Here is a 21,714-nt window from a genome sequence, read left to right on the forward strand (position 1 = left end):
GGGGGTGGAGGGGGAGTGGGGGTGGGAAGGGGATGGAGGAGGTGGGGGTGGGGGTGGGAGGGGGTGTGGGCGGGGTGACAAGGTAGTCTAAAACCAAGGCAGGTGCAGCCCTGTCCGCTCGGATCTGATTACTGAAGTTTGGCAGATAGAGGGGATCGATGACACTTGTGGGTAGGGGGTGGAGGGGGAGTGGGAGTGGGAAGGGGATGGAGGAGGTGGGGGTGGGGGTGGGGGTGGGAGGGGGTGTGGGCGGGGTGACAAGGTAGTCTAAAACCGAGGCAGGTGCAGCCCTGTCCGCTCGGATCTGATTACTGAAATTTGGCAGATAGAGGGGATCGATGACACTTGTGGGTAGGGGGTGGAGGGAGGGGGTGGAGGGGGAGTGGGGGTGGGAAGGGGATGGAGGAGGTGGGGGTGGGAGTGGGAGGGGGTGTGGGAGGGGTGACAAGGTAGTCTAATACGGAGGCAGGTGCAGCCCTGTCCGCTCGGATCTGATTACTGAAGTTTGGCAGATAGAGGGGATAGATGACACTTGTGGGTAGGGGGTGGAGGGAGGGGGTGGAGGGGGAGTGGGGGTGGGAAGGGGATGGAGGAGGTGGGGGTGGGGATGGGAGGGGGTGTGGGCGCGGTGACAAGGTAGTCTAAAACCGAGGCATGTGCAGCTCTGTCCGCTCGGATCTTATTGCTGATGTTTGGCAGATAGAGGGGATCGATCACACTTGTGTGTAAGGGGTGGAGGGAGGGGGTGGAGGGGGTGTGGGCGGGGTGACAAGGTAGTCTAAAACCGAGGCAGGTGCAGCTCTGTCCGCTCGGATCTTATTGCTGATGTTTGGCAGATAGAGGGGATCGATCACACTTGTGTGTAAGGGGTGGAGGGAGGGGGTGGAGGGGGAGTGGGGGTGGGAAGGGGATGGAGGAGGTGGTGGTGGGAGTGGGAGGGGGTGTGGGCGGGGTGACAAGGTAGTCTAATACGAGGGCAGGTGCAGCCCTGTCCGCTCGGATCTGATTACTGAAGTTTGGCAGATAGAGGGGATCGATGACACTTGTGGGTAGGGGGTGGAGGGAGGGGGTGGAGGGGGAGTAGGGGTGGGAAGGGGATGGAGGAGGTGGGGGTGGGGGTGGGAGGGGGTGTGGGCGGGGTGACAAGGTAGTCTAAAACCGAGGCAGGAGCAGCCCTGTCCGCTCAGAACTGATTGCTGAAGTTTGGCAGATAGAGGGGATCGATGACACTTGTGGGTAGGGTGGGAGGGGTTGGGGGCGAGGGGGGGGTCACAAGGTTGTCTAAAACCAAGGCAGGTGTGGCCCTGTCCGCTCGGATCTGATTGCTGATGTTTGGCAGATAGAGGGGATCGATCACACTTGTGGGTAAGGGGTGGAGGGAGGGGGTGGAGGGGGAGTGGGGGTGGGAAGGGGATGGAGGGGGTGGGGGTGGGAGGGGGTGTGGGCGGGGTGACAAGGTAGTCTAAAACCGAGGCAGGTGCAGCCCTGTCCGCTCGGATCTGATTACTGAAGTTTGGCAGATAGAGGGGATCGATGACACTTGTGGGTAGGGGGTGGAGGGAGGGGGTGGAGGGGGAGTGGGGGTGGGAAGGGGATGGAGGAGGTGGGGGTGGGGGTGGGGGTGGGAGGGGGTGTGGGCGGGGTGACAAGGTAGTCTAAAACCGAGGCAGGTGCAGCCCTGTCCGCTCGGATCTGATTACTGAAGTTTGGCAGATAGAGGGGATCGATGACACTTGTGGGTAGGGGGTGGAGGGGGAGTGGGAGTGGGAAGGGGATGGAGGAGGTGGGGGTGGGGGTGGGGGTGGGAGGGGGTGTGGGCGGGGTGACAAGGTAGTCTAAAACCGAGGCAGGTGCAGCCCTGTCCGCTCGGATCTGATTACTGAAATTTGGCAGATAGAGGGGATCGATGACACTTGTGGGTAGGGGGTGGAGGGAGGGGGTGGAGGGGGAGTGGGGGTGGGAAGGGGATGGAGGAGGTGGGGGTGGGAGTGGGAGGGGGTGTGGGCGGGGTGACAAGGTAGTCTAATACGGAGGCAGGTGCAGCCCTGTCCGCTCGGATCTGATTACTGAAGTTTGGCAGATAGAGGGGATAGATGACACTTGTGGGTAGGGGGTGGAGGGAGGGGGTGGAGGGGGAGTGGGGGTGGGAAGGGGATGGAGGAGGTGGGGGTGGGGATGGGAGGGGGTGTGGGCGGGGTGACAAGGTAGTCTAAAACCGAGGCATGTGCAGCTCTGTCCGCTCGGATCTTATTGCTGATGTTTGGCAGATAGAGGGGATCGATCACACTTGTGTGTAAGGGGTGGAGGGAGGGGGTGGAGGGGGAGTGGGCGGGGTGACAAGGTAGTCTAATACGAGGGCAGGTGCAGCCCTGTCCGCTCGGATCTGATTACTGAAGTTTGGCAGATAGAGGGGATCGATGACACTTGTGGGTAGGGGGTGGAGGGAGGGGGTGGAGGGAGAGTGGGGGTGGGAAGGGGATGGAGGAGGTGGGGGTGGGGGTGGGAGGGGGTGTGGGCGGGGTGACAAGGTAGTCTAAAACCGAGGCAGGTGCAGCCCTGTCCACTCGGATCTGATTACTGAAGTTTGGCAGATGGAGGGGATCGATGACACTTGTGGGTAGGGGGTGGAGGGAGGGGGAGTGGGGGTGGGAAGGGGATGGAGGAGGTGGGGGTGGGGGTGGGAGGGGGTGTGGGCGGGGTGACAAATTAGTCTAAAACCGAGGCAGGTGCAGCCCTGTCCGCTCGGATCTGATTACTGAAATTTGGCAGATAGAGGGGATCGATGACACTTGTGGGTGGCGGTGGGGGGGGGGGGCGGTAGGGAGGGAGGGGGAGGGGGTGACCCGGACACCTCGCAGCCCGTGCCAACCAACAGTCTCAGTGAGAGGCAGTTCTCGTCAACATCACTCTGCCCGCAGGGCCGGCAGCAACTCTTTGGGACAAGGTGACGACCACTCACCTCCTCCTGCTCTTCGCCTCCCAGCCGTCTGAGAAACCGACGCCGCCGCTCTCCGGACCGGCTCCTCGGCGAGGACGCATGCGCGGTGTACGCGAATCGCGCGGCTCGCCCAACCCCTCACGTCACTCGTTTGGACCCGCCCATCGCCCGTGGCAGGATGGGGAGGGCGAGAGTCGCGTTTCTATGGCAACAGGCTTGGGCCTCCCGATTGCACCTGAACCGGCTTCTTCATGGTTATTCAATCAAGCGCGACAATCACCAGGAAGATTCAGATTCGAGCGATACTCCTCGGTCGGGGAGGAATGACCGCTGACGCGTGTGCGCATGCGCCCGGCGACGTCATCGGGACCTGGCGTGCTCCGTTTCCCGGGGAACAGCCGCGGCCTTTCGGTGAGCGGGACAGGGGAAACCTCCACCGGAGCGGAATTGGGCGGCACTCGGCGATGCCGAAGAAAGGGAAAGGGTAACTCTTCTTTCCTTGGGCGTCGGTCACAATGAAGTCTTGCCATTGCCACGAAGGGGGTTGGGATGGACGTGAGGGAGGGTTGCTCAGGCCCTCAGCCTCACGCTGTCGACCCCGGCCTTCCTGGACCCAGTGGCAAGGCCTATCAGGTGGCCAGACTAGCCCGCTGTCAAGCCGCATGTTCTACCCGGATGCGGCTCTCGGGGGTCCCACCTGAAAGGGCGGGAGGCGCCCTTTCTCACCCTCCTCTGGGAGGGACCTGAATGCGGCTGCTCAGGGGCGGGGCTGGTGACGTCATCCGCTGGGCGCCAATTTGGAAAGACGGTGTGCAGGCGGGGTCTGGACACGGCTGAAACCATCCTCAGTTTTTCTCTTGCCTGCTCCAGGTCCTTCTGCTTCTCCGTCGTCGCGCTTCAAATGACGTCACGCCAGTGGGCCGCGGGGGGGGCGGGGCCGCTGCAGTGGCCAGGAGCCGGAGTGCGCCTGTCCCTTTCAGGTGGACAGAGCCGGCTCCTGAACCACCATTCCAAAGCTCTGCATCCGCATTCTTGGTGGAGAATCCACATATGGGATTTCTTACACATCCAAGCCAGCTGGAAATTATTAGACAGGACTCCACATTTGCGGCATTTTGGTCCTAGAAACAAAATTTGTGCATCTACTTCTAGCAGCATCGTGAACCTTTTCAGATGGTGCACGTGCATTTTTGCACGTCAGTGTTCTGTGCCCATGCATCTGCACATGTTATTATGCAGGCAGGTCTTATGTGCCTTGCGTGCTCGCACATGTTTTGCACACAAGAAGGAGACGGTTGGAGACAGGTCAGGATGCAGTGGATGGCCAGCCGTGTTCTGGGTGTGTCTCACTGTGTCCTCTTCGCGCTCCACCATGCATTGCCTTTCTGCCCATTGAACCAGTGATGGTTTCTTCCCCACAGTCCTCCGACTCCAGGGTTCACACGCTAGGTAGACGAGCCCTGAGTGTGGTGGGTCCACGGCAGTTCATGCGGCATACTCGCGAGCCTTTGTCGCCATTGGGAGATGTCTCCACTTCGGCCTGATCCACCGTTGGGATGGTATGAGTGAATAGAGATCCCATCAAATAACAAAAACAACTGTCCCCGGGGTGAGAGGTGCAATACGCAAAAGTGCTGGAGCAACTCAGCAGGTCAGGGAGCATCCATAGAAATTAAGAGACAGAGATGACAATCCGGACTTGGGCTCTTCTTCAGGGATCCGAATTAAAAGGTGGGGAGGAAATGATTCATTAAATCAAGCCTTTCCTTATTGGTATTTTTTCTTAATGTTAGCCATATATGAAATAATTTTCCCCCTTAAGTATGCTTTCATTGAATCCCAATCTAGTTGGATATCGTTGGGAAAAAATTAGGAGCGAAAAAGAACTGATGCTCCATAAAATCTAAAAATTCTCTAGCGGCAAGAAGAGTAGTATTAAATCGCTGTTATTTTTTTTGTTAAATGGGGAATTATCGTAGATTTTTAAAGGTATAATTGGGGCATGACTGGAAATAACTGTTTCTTGATACATGATTTAGTCAGAGAGAGTAATCAATAATCAATCTTTGAATACGAATGATGTACATTAGATTTTTTTTTAAAAAAGTAACTCTTTACAGGCAGGATTTAGAAATCACCAAACATCTGTAGGACCAAAATTTGATAAAAAAGGAATGTATTATACTAGGAGATTTTGAAAGAGAATCTATTCAAACAACAATTAAAATCAAAGAATATTGATTAAAATCTGGTAATACTAAAAAATAATTTAAAAAAATTGGATCATCTATATCATGAGCCAGAATTATTTGGTTCATGATATAAAATGCCCGTTAAAATAATAAAATGTCTTTGTTTATCTAGAATAAATGGAATATTTTGATGAATTAATATCAAGACTTCTTATTTTAGCCTCAGAGCATGAATGAAAATATTGTCCCCTCCATCTAAATAATGACCTATCTTTAACAGATTTTCATATGTGTTTCTTGAAAAAAAAACTTATCTGCTTTTAATTGTCTAAGATGTACCATAACCCTCTGCCTCTTAATTGTTCCATTCAGACCCTTAACATTCCAGGAAACTATTAATTGTAGCCATCATCTGATCAAAAAAATAATTTATGCTGAAAAGCAACCCGTCCACCTCCAGGGGTAAACACCTTGGATCCACGCCTAGAAAATTGGAAAAACATGAAAGAAAGGTAACCTTGCCATTCTAACTAAGTTCCCATTGGACTCCTCCTTTCAGCCCTACCAAATCTGATGATCCTCAACCACAGTTGGAATCAGCTCATATAGGAAAAAAAACCCAAAATCAGTTGATGGTCTTGAAGGTTCTCAAAGCCAACATCTTACATTAAAAAAATAATGAGAAGGGATTATAATTCTTAAAAATCACCACTTTCCACTTCAAAATAAAATCTTGATTAAAAAATATCAGTCAAATATAAAACCCAACCTACCTAATTTTCATAATTATTTATATAATCCAAAGTTTACCAAGAGCAGGAATATCAGATTCTTACTAATCCATTGTTCCTGCGTAGAAATGGAATTACAATTTACAAAAAAAAACCTCTGTGCTGGCAATTTTTGGATCCTTTTTACCATTTTTATTTTCTAAGTTAACAAATAATCCATTGATGAACAATAAATTGAGAATTTGGGTTCAGTTTAAGAAATTCTTTGGAATTAACAGTTTTTCACTGGCTAGTCCAATTATAGATAACCATCTATTTCAACCATCTGTTGGGTGCGGGTTTCAAGGAATGGCGTAGAAAAGGTAATCAAAGTTTCAAAGATCTTATTATTTTCAAAAACGTTTTGTGTCTTTCGAACAATTATCAGCCAAATTTAATCTTTCCAATAGGCATTTTTTTAGATATTTACAAATTAGGCATTTTATTTAGTCCAAGCTTTTAGATTTTCTGCAAATTTCTAATACTAAGACTCTTGATCTGCTTTTTAATGTACAATTTTATTTTCATGGTGGATTAATTGCATGTATTTATAATAATGTACTGGACTTAAATTCAGTCCCAATCAAAAGAGATTGGGAAAGAGACTTGAAAATAACATTTTCAGAGGAAGGTTGGTACTCTACTCTCAGCTTGAGTAATGATTCTTCATTTTGTGCAAGATATTGCTTGTTACAATTTAAGGTGGGTACACAGAACTCGTATTTATAATCTTTAATTATCCAATTTTTATGCAGATGTTGATCCTTTTTGTGAGAAATGTAAAATATTTGAAACCTCTCTGATTCATATGTTCTGGGAATGCCCAAATTTAGAGAGATTTTGAAAAAAGATTTATTATGTATGCTCAAATGTTAAACTAAAAAAAAATTTAAAAATGAGAAGGGAACGGAAGAGGTGAGGATCTGGAGGAAAGGAGACAGAGAATTAGGGATAGAGAGAGTCTAGGGAGGGGAGTTAACAGAAATTGGAGCTTTATATTAATGACATCTGGCTGGAGACTGCCAAAATATAATGTAAGGTGTTGTTTCTCCAATTTGACAGCACATGTGGCCATGGTCCGATATGTCATGGTTAGCCACTGAGAAGTTCTTGTTTTTGAGGCAGAGGGAAGGCATCAATTAAATGATCTCTCAGTCTGCATCCAGTCTCCCTGATATAGAGGAGGGCGCATTAAGAGCATCAGATGCAGTAAATGACCCCTACGTGTCCGTGTTTCTTCACTTTAAAGGACTGTTTGGGGCCCTTAATAGAGGCGAGGAAGGAAGTGCAAGTGTAGCACTTCTTGCAGTCATTGGTGGGAATCGTGGAGTGAGTGATCTCAATGGAAAGTGGAGAGGGCAGGAGAAGATGTTTTTGGTGGTGGAAATTGCAGAGAATAATATGTTGGAATGTGGAGACTAATGTTGGAATGGGGAGGGTCCTTGTTACATCTGGGGTGAAAGGGGCCAGTGTAGATGTTCGGGGGAAAAAAAGAGAAGCGGGGGAGGGCTGAGTTAATGGCAGTGGAGGAAGCCACATTTTCTGAAAAAGGACAAAGATGTCCTAGGATGGAACGTGTCCTCCCCAGAGCAGATGTGACAGAACTGAGAGAAAGGAATAGAATCATTACAGGAGGCCAGGTGGAAAGGGGAGTAGTTCATGTAACTGAGAGAATTCGTGGGTTTATAGAAGATGTCTGTAGATAGAGATGGAGACAGATGTTAAGAAAGAGGAGAGAGTTGCCAGAGATGGATCAAGAGAATTTGAGGTAGGGGTGAAAGTTGGCAGCAAAGTGGATAAAGTTGACAAACTCAGCGTGGATACAGGAGGCAGCACCAATGCAGATATCAATGTAATGAAGGAAGAGTTGAGGAGTCTTGCCTGTGTATGGTGATGAGTGTTATGTTGTTCAATATCTGCAAAGAGGTGGTAGATATTTGGGATATGGCAGAATAGTTTGGCAATAAAAGTATCTCTACACAGATGATAAACTAATAAAGATGTATTTGTTAATAAATCTGTATGCAAGCTACATAGAATACAAGGAAGATAGGGTTCTTTGGAAAAAAGTACACAGTTCAAGTTAGCTGTGAATACACACAGAAGGTAATGTTAAGACCCAAATTTTTGCCTAAGTTAGTTAACGGGTGAAAAGTAAAAAATGGGAGAATAATGGGGGAACATGGAGAAAGATTTAGAAATATCAGTTTTCAGCCAAATACAAGCTGAAGGGAGGAAATTAGCAAGGAAGAGCCACCATCTCTTAATTTGCAGTGTCTAGATTCTTATTACTTGAACCTCACACCTTGCAGAATATACATTTACATTCCTACTGAATCATCCTGATGCTTTTTGCTGGGAATTGTGAAGATTTAATTGACATGCTGAGTGATTTTTCTTTCCTCATGATCCAGAAAGAATCAAGGATTCTTGGGCAGAGACAATCACTTAACAGATATTTGGCTTGTGAATCTTTTAAACATTTCTTCAGAAATATTTGTTCATTTGTTAAGAAAAGGGAAAAAGGATGAAAAGTCTGAACCGAAGGTTTCCAAAGAATCGGATATGGAAAAAGCAATGGCAAATGCTGCTTTGTGGGAATCCAGGTTGAATGTTATTGAGAGGTCGCGAGTGGAATATCGTAACACAGCACGAATGCTTGCCAGAACCAATGAAACTTTAATAAATGATCGACTTCAAGTAGAAAGGGATGCTCTGCAAGTGATGTCATATTTAAAAAAACAGGATTTGGAGAAAGAGACAAAGGTAAAAAGAATTTTGAATGCTTTCCTGAGAAATTAAAATGTATGTAAAATATCTCCATCTCATGGGTCTCGATTCACATTTATCAGCTGATTGAGTCCACTTTGGTTACTTTTTGATTTGGAGAGAGTACATAAACATTGTTCCTCTGGGAATGTATCCAGCCTTTGCCTGGTGCTTATCACTGATGGTTTTGACCCCATCAGGAATTTATTGTGTGGGGAACTGCACCTGGAGACTTGCACATCAATATTAAATAATCAACTTGCTTAAACGTTAGGTTTATTTGATCATGTATTTTACTCATGTAAAAATCAAATTTTCTAAACTACTTTTTAATGTTAAATTTATAGTCAACTATTACATGAATACTATTTTTGAGAGACTAAAATTCACTCTAGAATCCAAAATACTGTATAAGTAGCAGAAGTCCAAATGATCTCTGAATGAATAAAGAAGAAAAACACAATGAATTAAAGTAAAAATTCTGAGTCTGTGTTTACATCTGTAAACGGAAGGCAGACCACGTATTATTAATTTACCATAATTTTAAGAGATACACTACTTACAGTGGAGTCCATAAATGCCTAGCTTACCATCTATCAGGAAATGATGGTGTGATATACCCAGTACTGACTCAGTAATGTTAATGAATTTCAGCCTACCCATGACCATCTGCGAATGGCAAGCAGGTGAAGTGTTGTGTGAAGGCTTTTGTAATTTTACAGTAGTTCCCTTTCAGGGATACAATAATTATAGTGAAGTAAATTCTTATGGTCTTGCTTATATAAGAAATAGTGGTGTGATATACTTTTTGATAATCACATGAATTACACCACTGGTAATTATGCTTGGTTGATAATGAACTTAAGGAATCTAATGCAATGTTTGTATGAATTGTACATCAAAACACAATAACAGAAAAAAATTCATTTCCTCATCATGCTTGAATTGTTGATCTGTTTGTGAAGAACTAGGGTCGACTTTTACTTGAGTATATATGGTAGATTAAAATTTTCAGTGAAATCCCATTTTCCTTCAAGTTCTTTCTTTAAAAACATCCAAAAAAGTTAATATGACAAACTTGCATTACAAAGTGGAGTGTTTAGTGTTTGCGTTTATGGAGTTACTCGATCAGGATTCCCACTGGAAAATTAAAATGTGAATATTTGAGGTAGATTCAGCAGTATGCATTGGTTGTGAAGCAAATTTACTTGAAAGTCTGCTCAGCAATGACCAGTGTGAGATTATTAACTTTGAATGAGCTGAACTGCAGTTCAGGACAACTGAGAGTTTGGACAAAATTCATTAATTAGTATAAAAAATTGGTGAAGCTGTTGGGCTTTATCTCATGAGGAACAAACATGGGGATAAATATCATGTGGCTATGTTATTGCATATACTTTTTGGAGAAAACAATGGAACTGTGAATAACTTTGTATTCTAAGTAATTTTTATGTGCCACTAAGAAAGAAGTCACCTTTCCACCTTGACTAGTCATAAATCTGTATGATCAAAGGCAAATGTTAAAGCAGAATTAATTAGTGTTTTCTGATAGACTGCAAAAGAAAGTGTGTTATTTAAAAAGTAGGACAGAAACTTGTTAATTTCTAACAGTGTATCACTGTAAGGATGTTGGCCTTTAAGAACACTGTGGAGCTTTACTAGATTTGAAACTAAATTATGAGAACTGGTTGCATTAACTCGCTTTGAGTTTACTTGACTGTAGGAGGTTGAGAAATTATTCAGATAGAGCCCTCACGTCTTAGAGCACAGAACAGCCCAATTTGTCCATCAAGTTAGCTTTTGGGCTAATCCCATTTGCTCGCATTTGGTCCCCATCCTTCATAACCCTCTCCTTCCATATAGATCTGTCTAAGTGGCTTTTGAATGACATTAAGTGTACCCTAGTCTTAATATTATAGGATAAGGCCAGTCTTTCCCCCGGGAAGGAGAATATTTGAACTGGAAGGAGTAGGTTTTAGCTGAGGCTGGGAAGGTCCGAAGGGGATACATTTTGCACAGAAGGTAGTGTGCATAGGGAATGAACTGATAGGGGCAAGCACAGCTAAGACACTGAAAAGACCTATGGAAAGGAAAGGGTGTGAAGGAGACAGCCCTGCACAGGCAAATGGGACTGTGGAAATCACCAAAATGACAAGAGTCTGACAACAAGGACTTGTTCCAATCACATTTTATTTCCTTGTGCGCAAGAAAAGCAGAACAGGCCCTATCTCCAAACTGCTCCAAGAATTCCTCACAGATGATTACCTTTATGCACACTTTTCTGCAATAAGAAAGTTGTGTGTTATCAAATATCTTAAGGCACCAAATCATGGTATTAACATTGAAATGCAAATTAACCAATGGACCAGATCAGATGTCCAAATGTACCTTAGTTAAAATAAACATTATTGGCCACAAATAATTATCATTCTTATCTCTACTGCTACGTTAGCAATGATAAGTCAAAGCTCTCTGATTCCAGCACCTATTACAGTTAGACTTTACCTTCCCTTTTCATATTCTGTTCTCCAAGAATCTGTTATTGCTATGCCCTTCTCAAAGAAGCTTCTCTGTTTAACAATAAATGTCATCTTATTAGCCTGTCTGGACAGTGGTTTTCAAACTTTTTCTTTCCACACACATACCACTTTAAGTAATCACAGAGCAACTATGGTATAGGGATTACTTAAAGTGGTATGTGGTGTGATGGGTTATATCATGCTTTCTCTTGAAGAGACATTTTTATATATAATATAGATTGTGGGGGTTTAGAGTAGGTCACTTCACAAAAGAGATCTCATTTAAAATACAAGAGCTTTGCTCAAGCTGGATACTCGGGCACCAGTGATTTTGCAAAAACAATGAAACTGCTTTGCTAAAGAATTTCAAAAGCAGGTGTAAATGGAAGAGTCTGGGCTCAAGAGGCTGATAAGTTCTTTCAAAGATTGGGTCTGGAACCTTAGGGGGTCATGTGGTTTTGGAAGCAGAGAGAGAGAAAAACGTGATTCTTTGGAGAGAGAGAATTCAGTGGCTTTGAGGCTGCAACATGACAAGCTGGCCGGCTTGGTTAAAAACGCCATTTTGAAGACAGGTTGTGAGTTCTGAGTTCATCCTGTTGAAAACCCTTGTAGTCCTAACAAGAGGAAATGGCTGGCTAGAGTATTTCACCTGAAATAAGAGAAACAAGAGGATCTCTGTGGAGACCTGGAAGAAGAGGTTATCATTTAGAAAACCCATGATGGACAAGTTTCTTCAGCAAGTACTGATTATGGGAAATCAGTTTGTGTGTGTCCAATGAGCAACAAATCTCTCTCTCTGAAACCAATAGAATCTTCCTGAGCGGTAAACATTTACCTTTTCACTACAGCCTGGTGAAAATTCATAAATGTTAAATTCTGTGCACAGTATAAGAATTGCCTGATACTGGTGAACTTGGAGAAGTGAGGAGAGAGATTGGACTGTGAGTCAAAGACTGTTCCTGAGCAAATACACGTGCGCTTAGAATTAGAAGGGGGTTAAGTTAATAGTAATGTTGAAGTTTGATCCTGTTTTTATGTTTAAAGAAAATTAAAAGCAACTTTTCTTTAAGTAACCATTTGTCTTGGCGAATTTCTATTGCTGCTGGGTTTTAGGGTCCTCTGGGCCCGTAACAGTGGAAAGAAAATGTTTGAAAACCATTGGTCTAGAATCTTTGCTGGTGCACTTTCTGACAGAATGAATGTAATTTAATTAAGTAACAGCGTGCTGTAACTTCCACAGGATTACTTCAGACAGGCAACTAGATTGACATGAACAAGATGGGCTGAAGGGTCTGTTTCTCTGCTGTATAGCTTTATGACACTGAGAAACAGTTAAACATTTTTTTCACCTCTGGTGGCGATCATGAAATTGGAATGTAATCTTGAAATGAGTTCCACTATTCAAAAACTAAATTGGGATATACTTCCTAGCACAAAAATAGAAATCAGGAACTTTCTTGTCAATTGGCGATGGATCCTGGGATAATTCAGTCTTCTGGGACTGGAAGATTTGTCACTGAGTACTTCAAAAGCTATGATGGCACACAGCCAAATGCGTTGGAGAATTAACATTATTTTCTGTGCCATGCTAGTCGACGTTTTCCTTCAAGAAAAAAACAAAGTTAAAAGGTGTCTGTAACTCGACATTGATCCAGAGCAAAAGTCAATGGTAATGAAAAGAGTTTGTACTTCACAGATCAGCCAACTTCAACAGCAGATGATGGACCAGAAACAACAAGCAATTAACGAGAATAAGAAAATGGTAAGTGTTTGCAGTTTTCCTGTTGTATTTATGGGATTTGTGAAGATTTAGTTTCAGAATGAACACAGACATGGCTCTGGAGTATGATGCTGCCTGACCTGAGTACTGTATTATCAGCATTTTCTGGTTTTTATTATATCTGGAGTATTAGCACCTTCCCTAGCTGCATACATTAGGAATACCTTGGTTGGGGGGGGGGGGGGCAGGTTTTCAGAATGCTGAAAGAGAAACAGAAAATGTTACAAATAGGTAGCAGAAAGAGTAAATGTAATCAGGCTTTTACCACTGAGGTTAAGTGAGACAAGAACTCGAGGACAGGTTAAGTGTGAAAGGTGAAATGTTTAAGAAGAACATTGGGGGAACTTCTTCACTCAAAGGGTAGTGAGGATGTGGAACTAACTGCCAGCTGAAGTGCTGAATGCAGGCTCAATTTCTCTCCCTACTCCTTCCCTTCTCCCCCCACCTTTTTAATGCAGGTGCCTGTCTGGTTTTTGCTCATATATTGACAAAGGGATCAGGTCTGAAACATTGGTTAAATATCTTTCCTTCTTATGGACTCTGCGTGATCTGCTGAGTTTCTCCACCACTTTTGAGTGCAAATCACAGTATGTTTAAAGTTCTTTGCTTTGACAGTTGTTTGTAGATGGAATCCATTGCTACAGGGGGTGACTTTTCAAGCATTGATTCGATAAATACTTGAAGCAGAAGTTATTGAGCCATAATGTGAGATTAGTTTTTGGGTTGCTCTTTCCATCCTGTAATCATCTGTTGTTTAATAGTTTTATTAGGTTCAGAGGACATGAACGAAAGAATCCAGTCTGACTGTTTCATCACACAGGCACTTACAATCCATCTAAATCTTACCTCTATTTACCTGGCATATATCATTTGTTGAAAAAGACCAATCACAGATTATCCATGGTCCTGGAGAAACATTATCTCGTTTTCACTGAGTGAGCATGGTATGAACAATAAATAAAGGTTACTCGACTGGTTCAGTATTCTATCATCTTGACAAAGGGCTCAGACCCAAAGTGTTGGTTATATCCATTTGCTTTCTATCAACAATGTATGATCTGGTGTGTTTCTCCAGCACTTTTGAATATTGCACTACAATCACTGCGGCTGCAAACTTTTCTGTTTAACTCCGTGAACTTAAAACCAGTTTTTATACTTCCATTGATATTAAACTACTTTTAGACACAAATTAAAATATAATCATGGAACAGAATGGGGTTACCTGAAATTGAAATATTAAAAGTTTGTGCCGTTGGGTTTCGTTAGCCAGGTGGAATATAATGTTATTCTTCAAATTCACATTTAGCCTCGAAGTAATGGATGAGACTGAGAATAGTCAGGTCTGTGTGGGATTGGCCAAAAGAATTGAAATGTTTGGCAACTGGGAATACAGCCAGACCCTGCTGACAGATAGCAGATGCTTGGCAAAGCACTCACAAAATTGGTGTCTGCCCTCACTGTTCCGTTACACTTTCCATTTAGCCTTTATCTACTTCTATACTTGCTAGTCTCTCAAAATTCCTCCCCAGAGCCCCAGTGATCTTCTCCTTTCTGATCTTTTGTTCAATATTCTATTGCCTCTTGGTGCCTCCTTAGCCACCCTTCCCCCCCCCCCCCCCGCCCCCCACCACTCCTTTTTATGCTTGCAAAATCACCTTCCCATTCTAGTTTCAGAAATAAGGTCTTGACCTAAAACAGTGACTACCCATTTCCCTCCGTAGACGCTGCCCGATGTGCTGAGTCACTGCAGCTTCTCATTTATCTACGAAATAATTTAGTCACGAAGGGACACACTGCAGTCAACCACCATTCTTCCATCTCCACAGGTCGAAATGCATGTCCAACAAACTGAGTATTTGCAAAACAAAATGTGGGAAAAAACAAAAGCAATGCAACTGGTTCAAGGGGAACTGAACAAGGTCAAAGAATTCAGGAAGAAACAGGTTTTCTTGGAAAATGAATTGGATGATGTGAGTTCATTTTGATTTGTTTGTTCATTTATGTAAACAATATAATTCAGGGCAAATTTGCATTCTAGTGTTAATGAAGTTCTGTTGAAATTGATAACCGCACATTACTCAATTATTATGTTATAGGTTAAATTATATTTCCTCTGGAATATTTTTCTGCAATTGATCCAAGTTGAGAATAACTCATTAATAATGATCTAAGAGTAAACTTCTTGCATTACTTGATGCATTTTGATAGACGGATATATTTGTTTTGTTCAATGAGAGAGCTCCATTTTAAAAAATGATATTTGTCAAAAACCAAGAACCATTCCTGAGATATACGACAATAGAAAATATCTACTTCCTCAGAAGTTTGCGGAGGATCTAGTGGAGTTGTTCAAGTGAACCGGTATGGACTTGAAGGGCCGACATGGCCTGTTTCCGTGCTGTAAACGGTTATATGGTCCTTGTTCTTTCTTCCTGTGCACCATTGTAAATGTACAGATGGAGAACTAATGCCCCTGAGAAAAATATTCAAGGATATTCTCAATAATTTTCTTTCCCAGACTTCATTGAAGATCATTGAGATCAATCCTTCCTGTCCAACTGGCAGATTTTTTTTTTCCCTTTCAGGTCACTGGTGATACCAAAGAGGTTTAGTCCTCTTATGAGCAGAGTTTTAAATAATGTACATTCTTCCATATGATGCTTCCAGTTCGGTTTCTACAGTGGATACAACTGCTGTTACCAACTCTGTGCTATTATTTCTTGGGCTCAAGGACCTCATCTTTGGCATCAGTTTGAGATTGTACCCATCTTCCTTAGCAATATATTGAAAATGAATGAGGTCTGGGATGCCAGGATGAGTGATGCAATAGAGCAGTGATTAAGTTTCTAGACTGGCAGAGTTCTGGACCATTGATCCAAGATGCAGACTTGATGGGCCAAATGGCCTGCTTCTGCTCCTTTTTCTTGTGATCTTGTGATGACTGTGAATCCCATCATACCATCTGCATAACTTAGTGATCAAATAAATCTGGAACTTAAAAAAACCCCGAATCTCAGCTACAGTAGCCACAAAAGTACTGGAATGTTTTCAAAACACTTCTGATTCACTGATGTCCTTCAGAGATTGAAGTGTACAGCTCCAGAACCACGTTATCAACTTCACACTATTCTTCAAGGTGGGAAATAAATGTTCACAGTGATAAATGAAAGCAGGGCAAGGAGAGAAAATTGGAGGTGGTAGGAAATTTTGTTACTTTTGATGCACACAGGAAAATAAATGTTTATTTAGGGAAATGTTAAATATTCCCACACAATTACTTTTCCATTAAAAAAAATTCCATTGTAAGAAGACATCAGTATACTTCTATACAGCAGATTATGCTTTCCCAGTCACTGATGCACAGGGGTTGGACATTGTGGTGGTAATTAGTTGTTCCATGGAAACATTGTAATTTATATAATACTTTTCAGACATCTTAAACACTTAACAGTGAACTCTCTGGTTTCAGAACACAGTAGTATTGGAATGAAGCCGGCAATTTGTCAACAGCAAAAGATAAGCAAGAAGATTTTTAGTTTTGTTTGAAGGATGAACCATCATGCCGGCCTTCAAAATGGTACCATGGTGATTTTTATTTTACTTTTATCTATGAGAATAGATGAATCGTCAGTTTAATTTTTCATCCAAAAGACTGACTCAGAAAAGATATGTTAAATGGTTGGAAATCGGGTGATAAAAGTGGGCTAAAGAGCAAAATAGTGTTCTCGTTTTTTCTATTGCCATCTCAGATAAAAGACACCATGAACACAGCAAACAAAGAGCACAAAGAAACACTAAGACAGCTGGAAAACAAGTTTTTTGAAGAAAAGGTATGTGATTGGGAGTCAGAAATCAAACCCACATTTATTAATCAATTAATTATCACCAAATCACTCACGTGATGGGATTTAGCATCCTCTAACTTGCAAAGAGTGGCTAGTGACATAATCTGCAGCTATACAAAGTAGACTCTTTCCTTTCCCCACTCCTCCTCCCCCCCCCCCCCCCACGATGTTTCAAGAAAAAAAATGATAGAGGTGGAAGCAGATTCAACAGGAACTTGCAAAAGGGAAGATAAAAATGTACCCATCCAAAGATATTTGGGAATCTGTATGAATAGGAGGGGCTACTGGATATGGGCTAAACGCAGGCAAATGGGACCAGCCCAGAATAGTCAGCATGGACTTGTAGGCTAAACTTAAGGGTTAGAACCTTCTACCAGACTAGTTATATATTAAAATAACATTTGTCATTTTATTGATGATTCCTTCATAACACTAGGCTCAAATGAATGACCTAATATTGACCCAACTGACCCAAGGAGGCTCTTGTGTTTACATTTTTTTAAAGAGTTAAAGAGAGTATTCATGCATGAATAGAATGAAAATGTAGCACAGAAACAGACCTTGCTAATCTGTGCCAGTAATTTTCTCCATGAATTCCCCGTGTTTCTTAGTTTTAATTTAAAGCAATTGTATAATTTCCTTTTAATAAAGAGTAATGTACTCTATCTGGAACAAGCGAACTCCAATTCTGTGAAATCATTACAGTGAGAAATCCTTAGTCACTTTGCATTGTAACAAGAGTCCAGCAAACAAGGGTAAGATAAGTTTAAATGAGTTATCCATGTTAGTGCTATTCATTAATATTGACTTTTACCTTTAGATCCGTCTGGAGCGGGAGGCAGAACAGAGACTTAATCAGTTGACTGAGCAGGCTCATACTGAAGCTGTTATGTAAGATTTTGTCTGCAATATTTTTTTCCTGCCCCTTCTTCAATTTGCTTCATGGATGAGTACCATATCAAAAATATTTGCAAGCAGTAAAATTCAAATAAAAATCTGTAGATATCCGAAATCCAAAATAAAAACAGTAAAATGTGTGGCTACTTAACAGATTAAACATCTGCAGAGAGACAATCAGTGTTAACATTTTAGATTTGAAACATTGATCGTGTTTCTCTCCCACACAGCCGCACATTTCAAGTTTGCTGTGCTGTAGAAAATGCAGCGACTATGTTGTACATGGGGGAGCTGAACCCATGAGGAAAGACAGGATGATACATGTCCAGATATTGGTTGGGGGATGAAAATTGCCCAGGATGTCACATGGAATGCTTATGCTCTTTTTCAGATGATGCAGTGGAATATTTTAGTTGGCCTCTGAAAGATAAAAATATTCTCATCTTAATGTCTCATCCAAAGGTTGCAACTCTGGCAATTCAATATTTCCTTGGTGTTGGAAAGTGGAACAGTATTTTGTACTCAAGGAATGGAACCACAATCTTCTAATTGTGCTATCCTGCTGCAGTGAATAGAGCATGGATACTGTTCCAGTAAATAAGCAACCATGGTCAATGCAGCTGTTGGCATAGAGACATGAACATCTTTAATTGATTTCAGGATCTGGTATTGTTAGCAAGGTTAATGTCAGGGAAACCAGGCCAGTGAACTATTGTTTTTCTGGAGTACAGAAATAGGAAAGATGTACACCTAAATATTTCCACATTGACACTGAACTTAGCATGCCAACTTTGAGGTTTTCCTCCTCTCTTCAACCAGAATTCTGTGGGTCCCTTTCTCACTGCTCCTTCTCTGTGGTTTGTACTGCAGCCACATGTCCTTCATCAGAACTTACTTTTCACTACCATTTTGTCCTAAGTGGTTTCCAACCCAGATTCCAGCAGAATCGTGTCACTCATTCTACCTGCCAAGGGGGAGTTCATAGTCATCATTCTGGTCTCAGTGTACATTCCGCCCCAGAGTAACATCAGGCTGGCACTGGCGGGACTGACCACTGTGATAAACACCCATGAGACATCCTGATACCTTCCCGATCATCGCGGGGTAATATCAATCAGGCCAATCTGAAGAAGTCTCTGACAAACTACCATCAACACGTCACATGCGAAGCCAGGGGAACCAACACACTCGACCACTACTGCACCACCACGAAAAATGCATGCCAAGTCATACCACGAGTGCACTTCAGCAGGCCTGATTACCTGGCTGTATTTCTAATCCCGGCATACAAGCAAAGACTGAAGACCACAGCACCAGTGAAGACAGCGAAGGTATGGTTGAGGGAGACAGGAGTCTCTGCAGGACTGCTTTGAGTTGGTGGACTGGAACATGTTCAAGAACTCATCCATAGACTTGAATGAACATGCAACAGGTGTCACCGACTTCATCAGGACCCGCGTGGATGAGTGTGGGCCCACGTGCAAATACCGGGCGTTCCCCAACCAGAAGCCCTGGATGAATCAGAATCGGCAACCTGCTTAGTTGCTTATAAAGTTACCTTTTGAAAGCATGGAGGGTTTCTGCCTTCACCTTTTCAGTTGGTGAACTTGAGGGTCAGTCTGTGTAGAGAGGATGTCATTGGCAAAACACAGCATGGGCAAGTCTTTGTAACATTTGGTACATAATTTAAACAATTAATGGCATCTTACTGTTTAGGAAATTACTTTTGGATTTTGATTCACAAATCTAAAGATAAACACATAATGAATCTTTCATTGGACATGGTTTATAACTGCAATTAAAAAAAGGACAAGGAAGATAGGTAAAGAACCCACAGGAGAGAGATGGTTGATGTTTGAAATCTCCAGAAGAACGGTTTTAAAAGTATTGAGAGACCCTGCAAGCACATTGTTATTTTCTGTGATAACACATTCTAGACTGCAGGTATTAAATTCTGGCTCCTTTCCTCCACAGGAATCTTAACAAAAGGGCTCAGTGTGTCTTTAAAGAAAATATAAGGCTACGTGAGGCAATAAAGATCTATAAAATGGATGAAGAACGAAAGAGGAGGAGTTACAAGGCTCTAGAAGATAAAAATGCACAACTTGCCAGTGAAAAGGTGGTACATATAATAAAGACCAAGTTAAGTTTTCCATGTTTATAAAACCTAGCTCCATAATATAAATGAAGGACCCCTGTGACCAAGTAATCTTGGCCTTAATTAAGAGATCGAGTTTAGACCCGTGTGCTGGATTGGATTTTTTGATATTAATTTCAGTGTTAAGTAAACTACACATGCACAAGAGGTAGGAAAGAGATTCTGCACCCCCCGCCCCCCCGAAAGGAAAAATTCTTCATCTTGAAAGTAAACTGTTCTCCCGACATGCACCTTTTCTTGGAACCAGGAATAGAATCTTTAAAAAAATTATTTTCATTTACATATTCTTCGATTTGTGTTTGTTAATGAACAAGTACTGGGAATTGGAATTGAAAGAAATTGATGGATCATCATTAGGAATCTAGTTACTTATCAATATTAGCACAACAAACAAAGCTTTATTGGTCAAAAAAGCTCGACCAGCCTCCATGACGGTTAGAACTTGTGTCAGAAGTTACAGCATTGTCAATACCTGCAGATGAGGAGGCAAGAAAATTGCTCGTCATCATAGTGGGATTATTTTAGAATCCCTTCAGACCACCACATCTAAGATGACCATTATACCTATATGTTTCTATTTACACTTCCTTGCATTAATTCCATATCTCTCCATACCCTGGTTGTTGAAGTACCTGTTGTTGCTGTTCCCAACTCCATCACCTCCTCTGGCAATGCATTCCAAATACAAAGTAACTTTGATGTCCTTTAAACCGCCTCCTTCACGCCTTAGACCTATACTCTCTTGTTTTTAGACACATCTACCATGGGAAACAAACTGACTATCTACCCATATCATTCCTAATTTTATTTACATCAATTAGGTCACCTCTCCAGGGAAAGCTCACATCTTATTCAATCTCATAACATAACATAACAATTACAGCACGGAAACAGGCCATTAGGCCCTTCTAGTCCGCACCAAACCAAACACCCCTTTCTAGTCCCACCTCCCTGCACAATGCCCATAACCCTCCATCTTCTTCTCATCCATATACCTGTCCAACCTTTTCTTAAATAATACAATTGACTCCGCCGCCACTATTTCTCCCGGAAGATCATTCCACACGGCTACCACTCTCTGAGTAAAGAAGTTTCCCCTCATGTTATCTCTAAACCTCTGCCCCTTAATTCTTAACTCATGTCATCTTGTTTTAATCTTTCCTCCTCTTAACAGAAATAGTCTATCCACATCCACTCTGTCTATCCCTTTCATAATCTTAAATACTTCTATCAAATCCCCTCTCAACCTTCTACGCTCCAAAGAATAAAGACCTAATCTGTCCAATCTCTCCCTATACTCTAGATGCTTAAACCCAGGTAACATTCTGGTAAACCTTCTCTGCACTCTCTCCACTCTGTTTATATCCTTCCTATGATTAGGCGACCAGAACTGCACACAGAACTCCAAATTAGGCCGCACCAACGTCTTATACAATCTCAACATCACCTCCCAACTCCTATATTCCATGCAATGATTGATAAAGGCCAGCATACTAAAAGCCTTCTTCACCACCCTATTCACGTGAGTTTCTACCTTCAGGGAACGATGTACCGTCACTCCTAAATCTTTCTGCTCTTCTGTATTCCTCAATGCTCTCCCATTTACCACGTATGTCCTATTCTGATTCTTCTTACCAAAATGAAGCACCTCACACTTATAAGCATTAAATTCCATCTGCCATTTTTCAGCCCACTTTTCTAAGCAGCCCAAATCCCTCTGCAATCCTTGAAAACCTTCTTCATTATCCACTATTCCACCTATCTTAGTATCGTCTGCATATTTACTAATCCAATTCACCACCCCATCATCTAGATCATTAATGTATATAACGAACAACAATGGGCC

The 21,714-nt window shown here is 42.8% G+C and overlaps 2 protein-coding genes across 7 annotated transcripts in view; one reads left to right on the forward strand and one right to left on the reverse strand.

The window, feature by feature from the left end:
* entpd5a (ectonucleoside triphosphate diphosphohydrolase 5a) overlaps positions 1 to 3,066 on the reverse strand; it is a 59,229-nt gene extending 56,163 nt beyond the window's left edge. Inside the window, exon 1 of the mRNA XM_069916066.1 lies at positions 2,960 to 3,066. The gene's annotated coding sequence lies outside the window, so the exon portion shown is untranslated. The remainder of the gene's footprint in view (positions 1 to 2,959) is intronic.
* A 108-nt stretch (positions 3,067 to 3,174) lies between these two features.
* The window catches only part of LOC138753260 (basal body-orientation factor 1-like), a 33,821-nt gene continuing 15,281 nt past the window's right edge, over positions 3,175 to 21,714 (forward strand). For 2 of the 6 annotated variants that reach the window (XM_069916055.1, XM_069916056.1), the window contains exons 1-7: positions 3,175 to 3,422; positions 8,414 to 8,666; positions 12,885 to 12,950; positions 14,795 to 14,938; positions 16,718 to 16,798; positions 17,634 to 17,704; positions 19,685 to 19,829. In XM_069916055.1, coding sequence (XP_069772156.1) covers positions 3,190 to 3,422; positions 8,414 to 8,666; positions 12,885 to 12,950; positions 14,795 to 14,938; positions 16,718 to 16,798; positions 17,634 to 17,704; positions 19,685 to 19,829 — 993 coding nt within the window. In that variant the 5' untranslated portion in view covers positions 3,175 to 3,189. Of the gene's footprint in view, positions 3,423 to 4,427; positions 4,670 to 5,502; positions 5,643 to 6,164; positions 6,224 to 8,413; positions 8,667 to 12,884; positions 12,951 to 14,794; positions 14,939 to 16,717; positions 16,799 to 17,633; positions 17,705 to 19,684; positions 19,830 to 21,714 lie in introns of those variants that run through there. The other 4 variants (XM_069916057.1, XM_069916059.1, XM_069916061.1 and 1 more) reach the window with 4 other exon arrangements.

Source organism: Narcine bancroftii, chromosome 2 (assembly GCF_036971445.1).
Source record: "Narcine bancroftii isolate sNarBan1 chromosome 2, sNarBan1.hap1, whole genome shotgun sequence".
NCBI lineage: Eukaryota > Metazoa > Chordata > Chondrichthyes > Torpediniformes > Narcinidae > Narcine > Narcine bancroftii.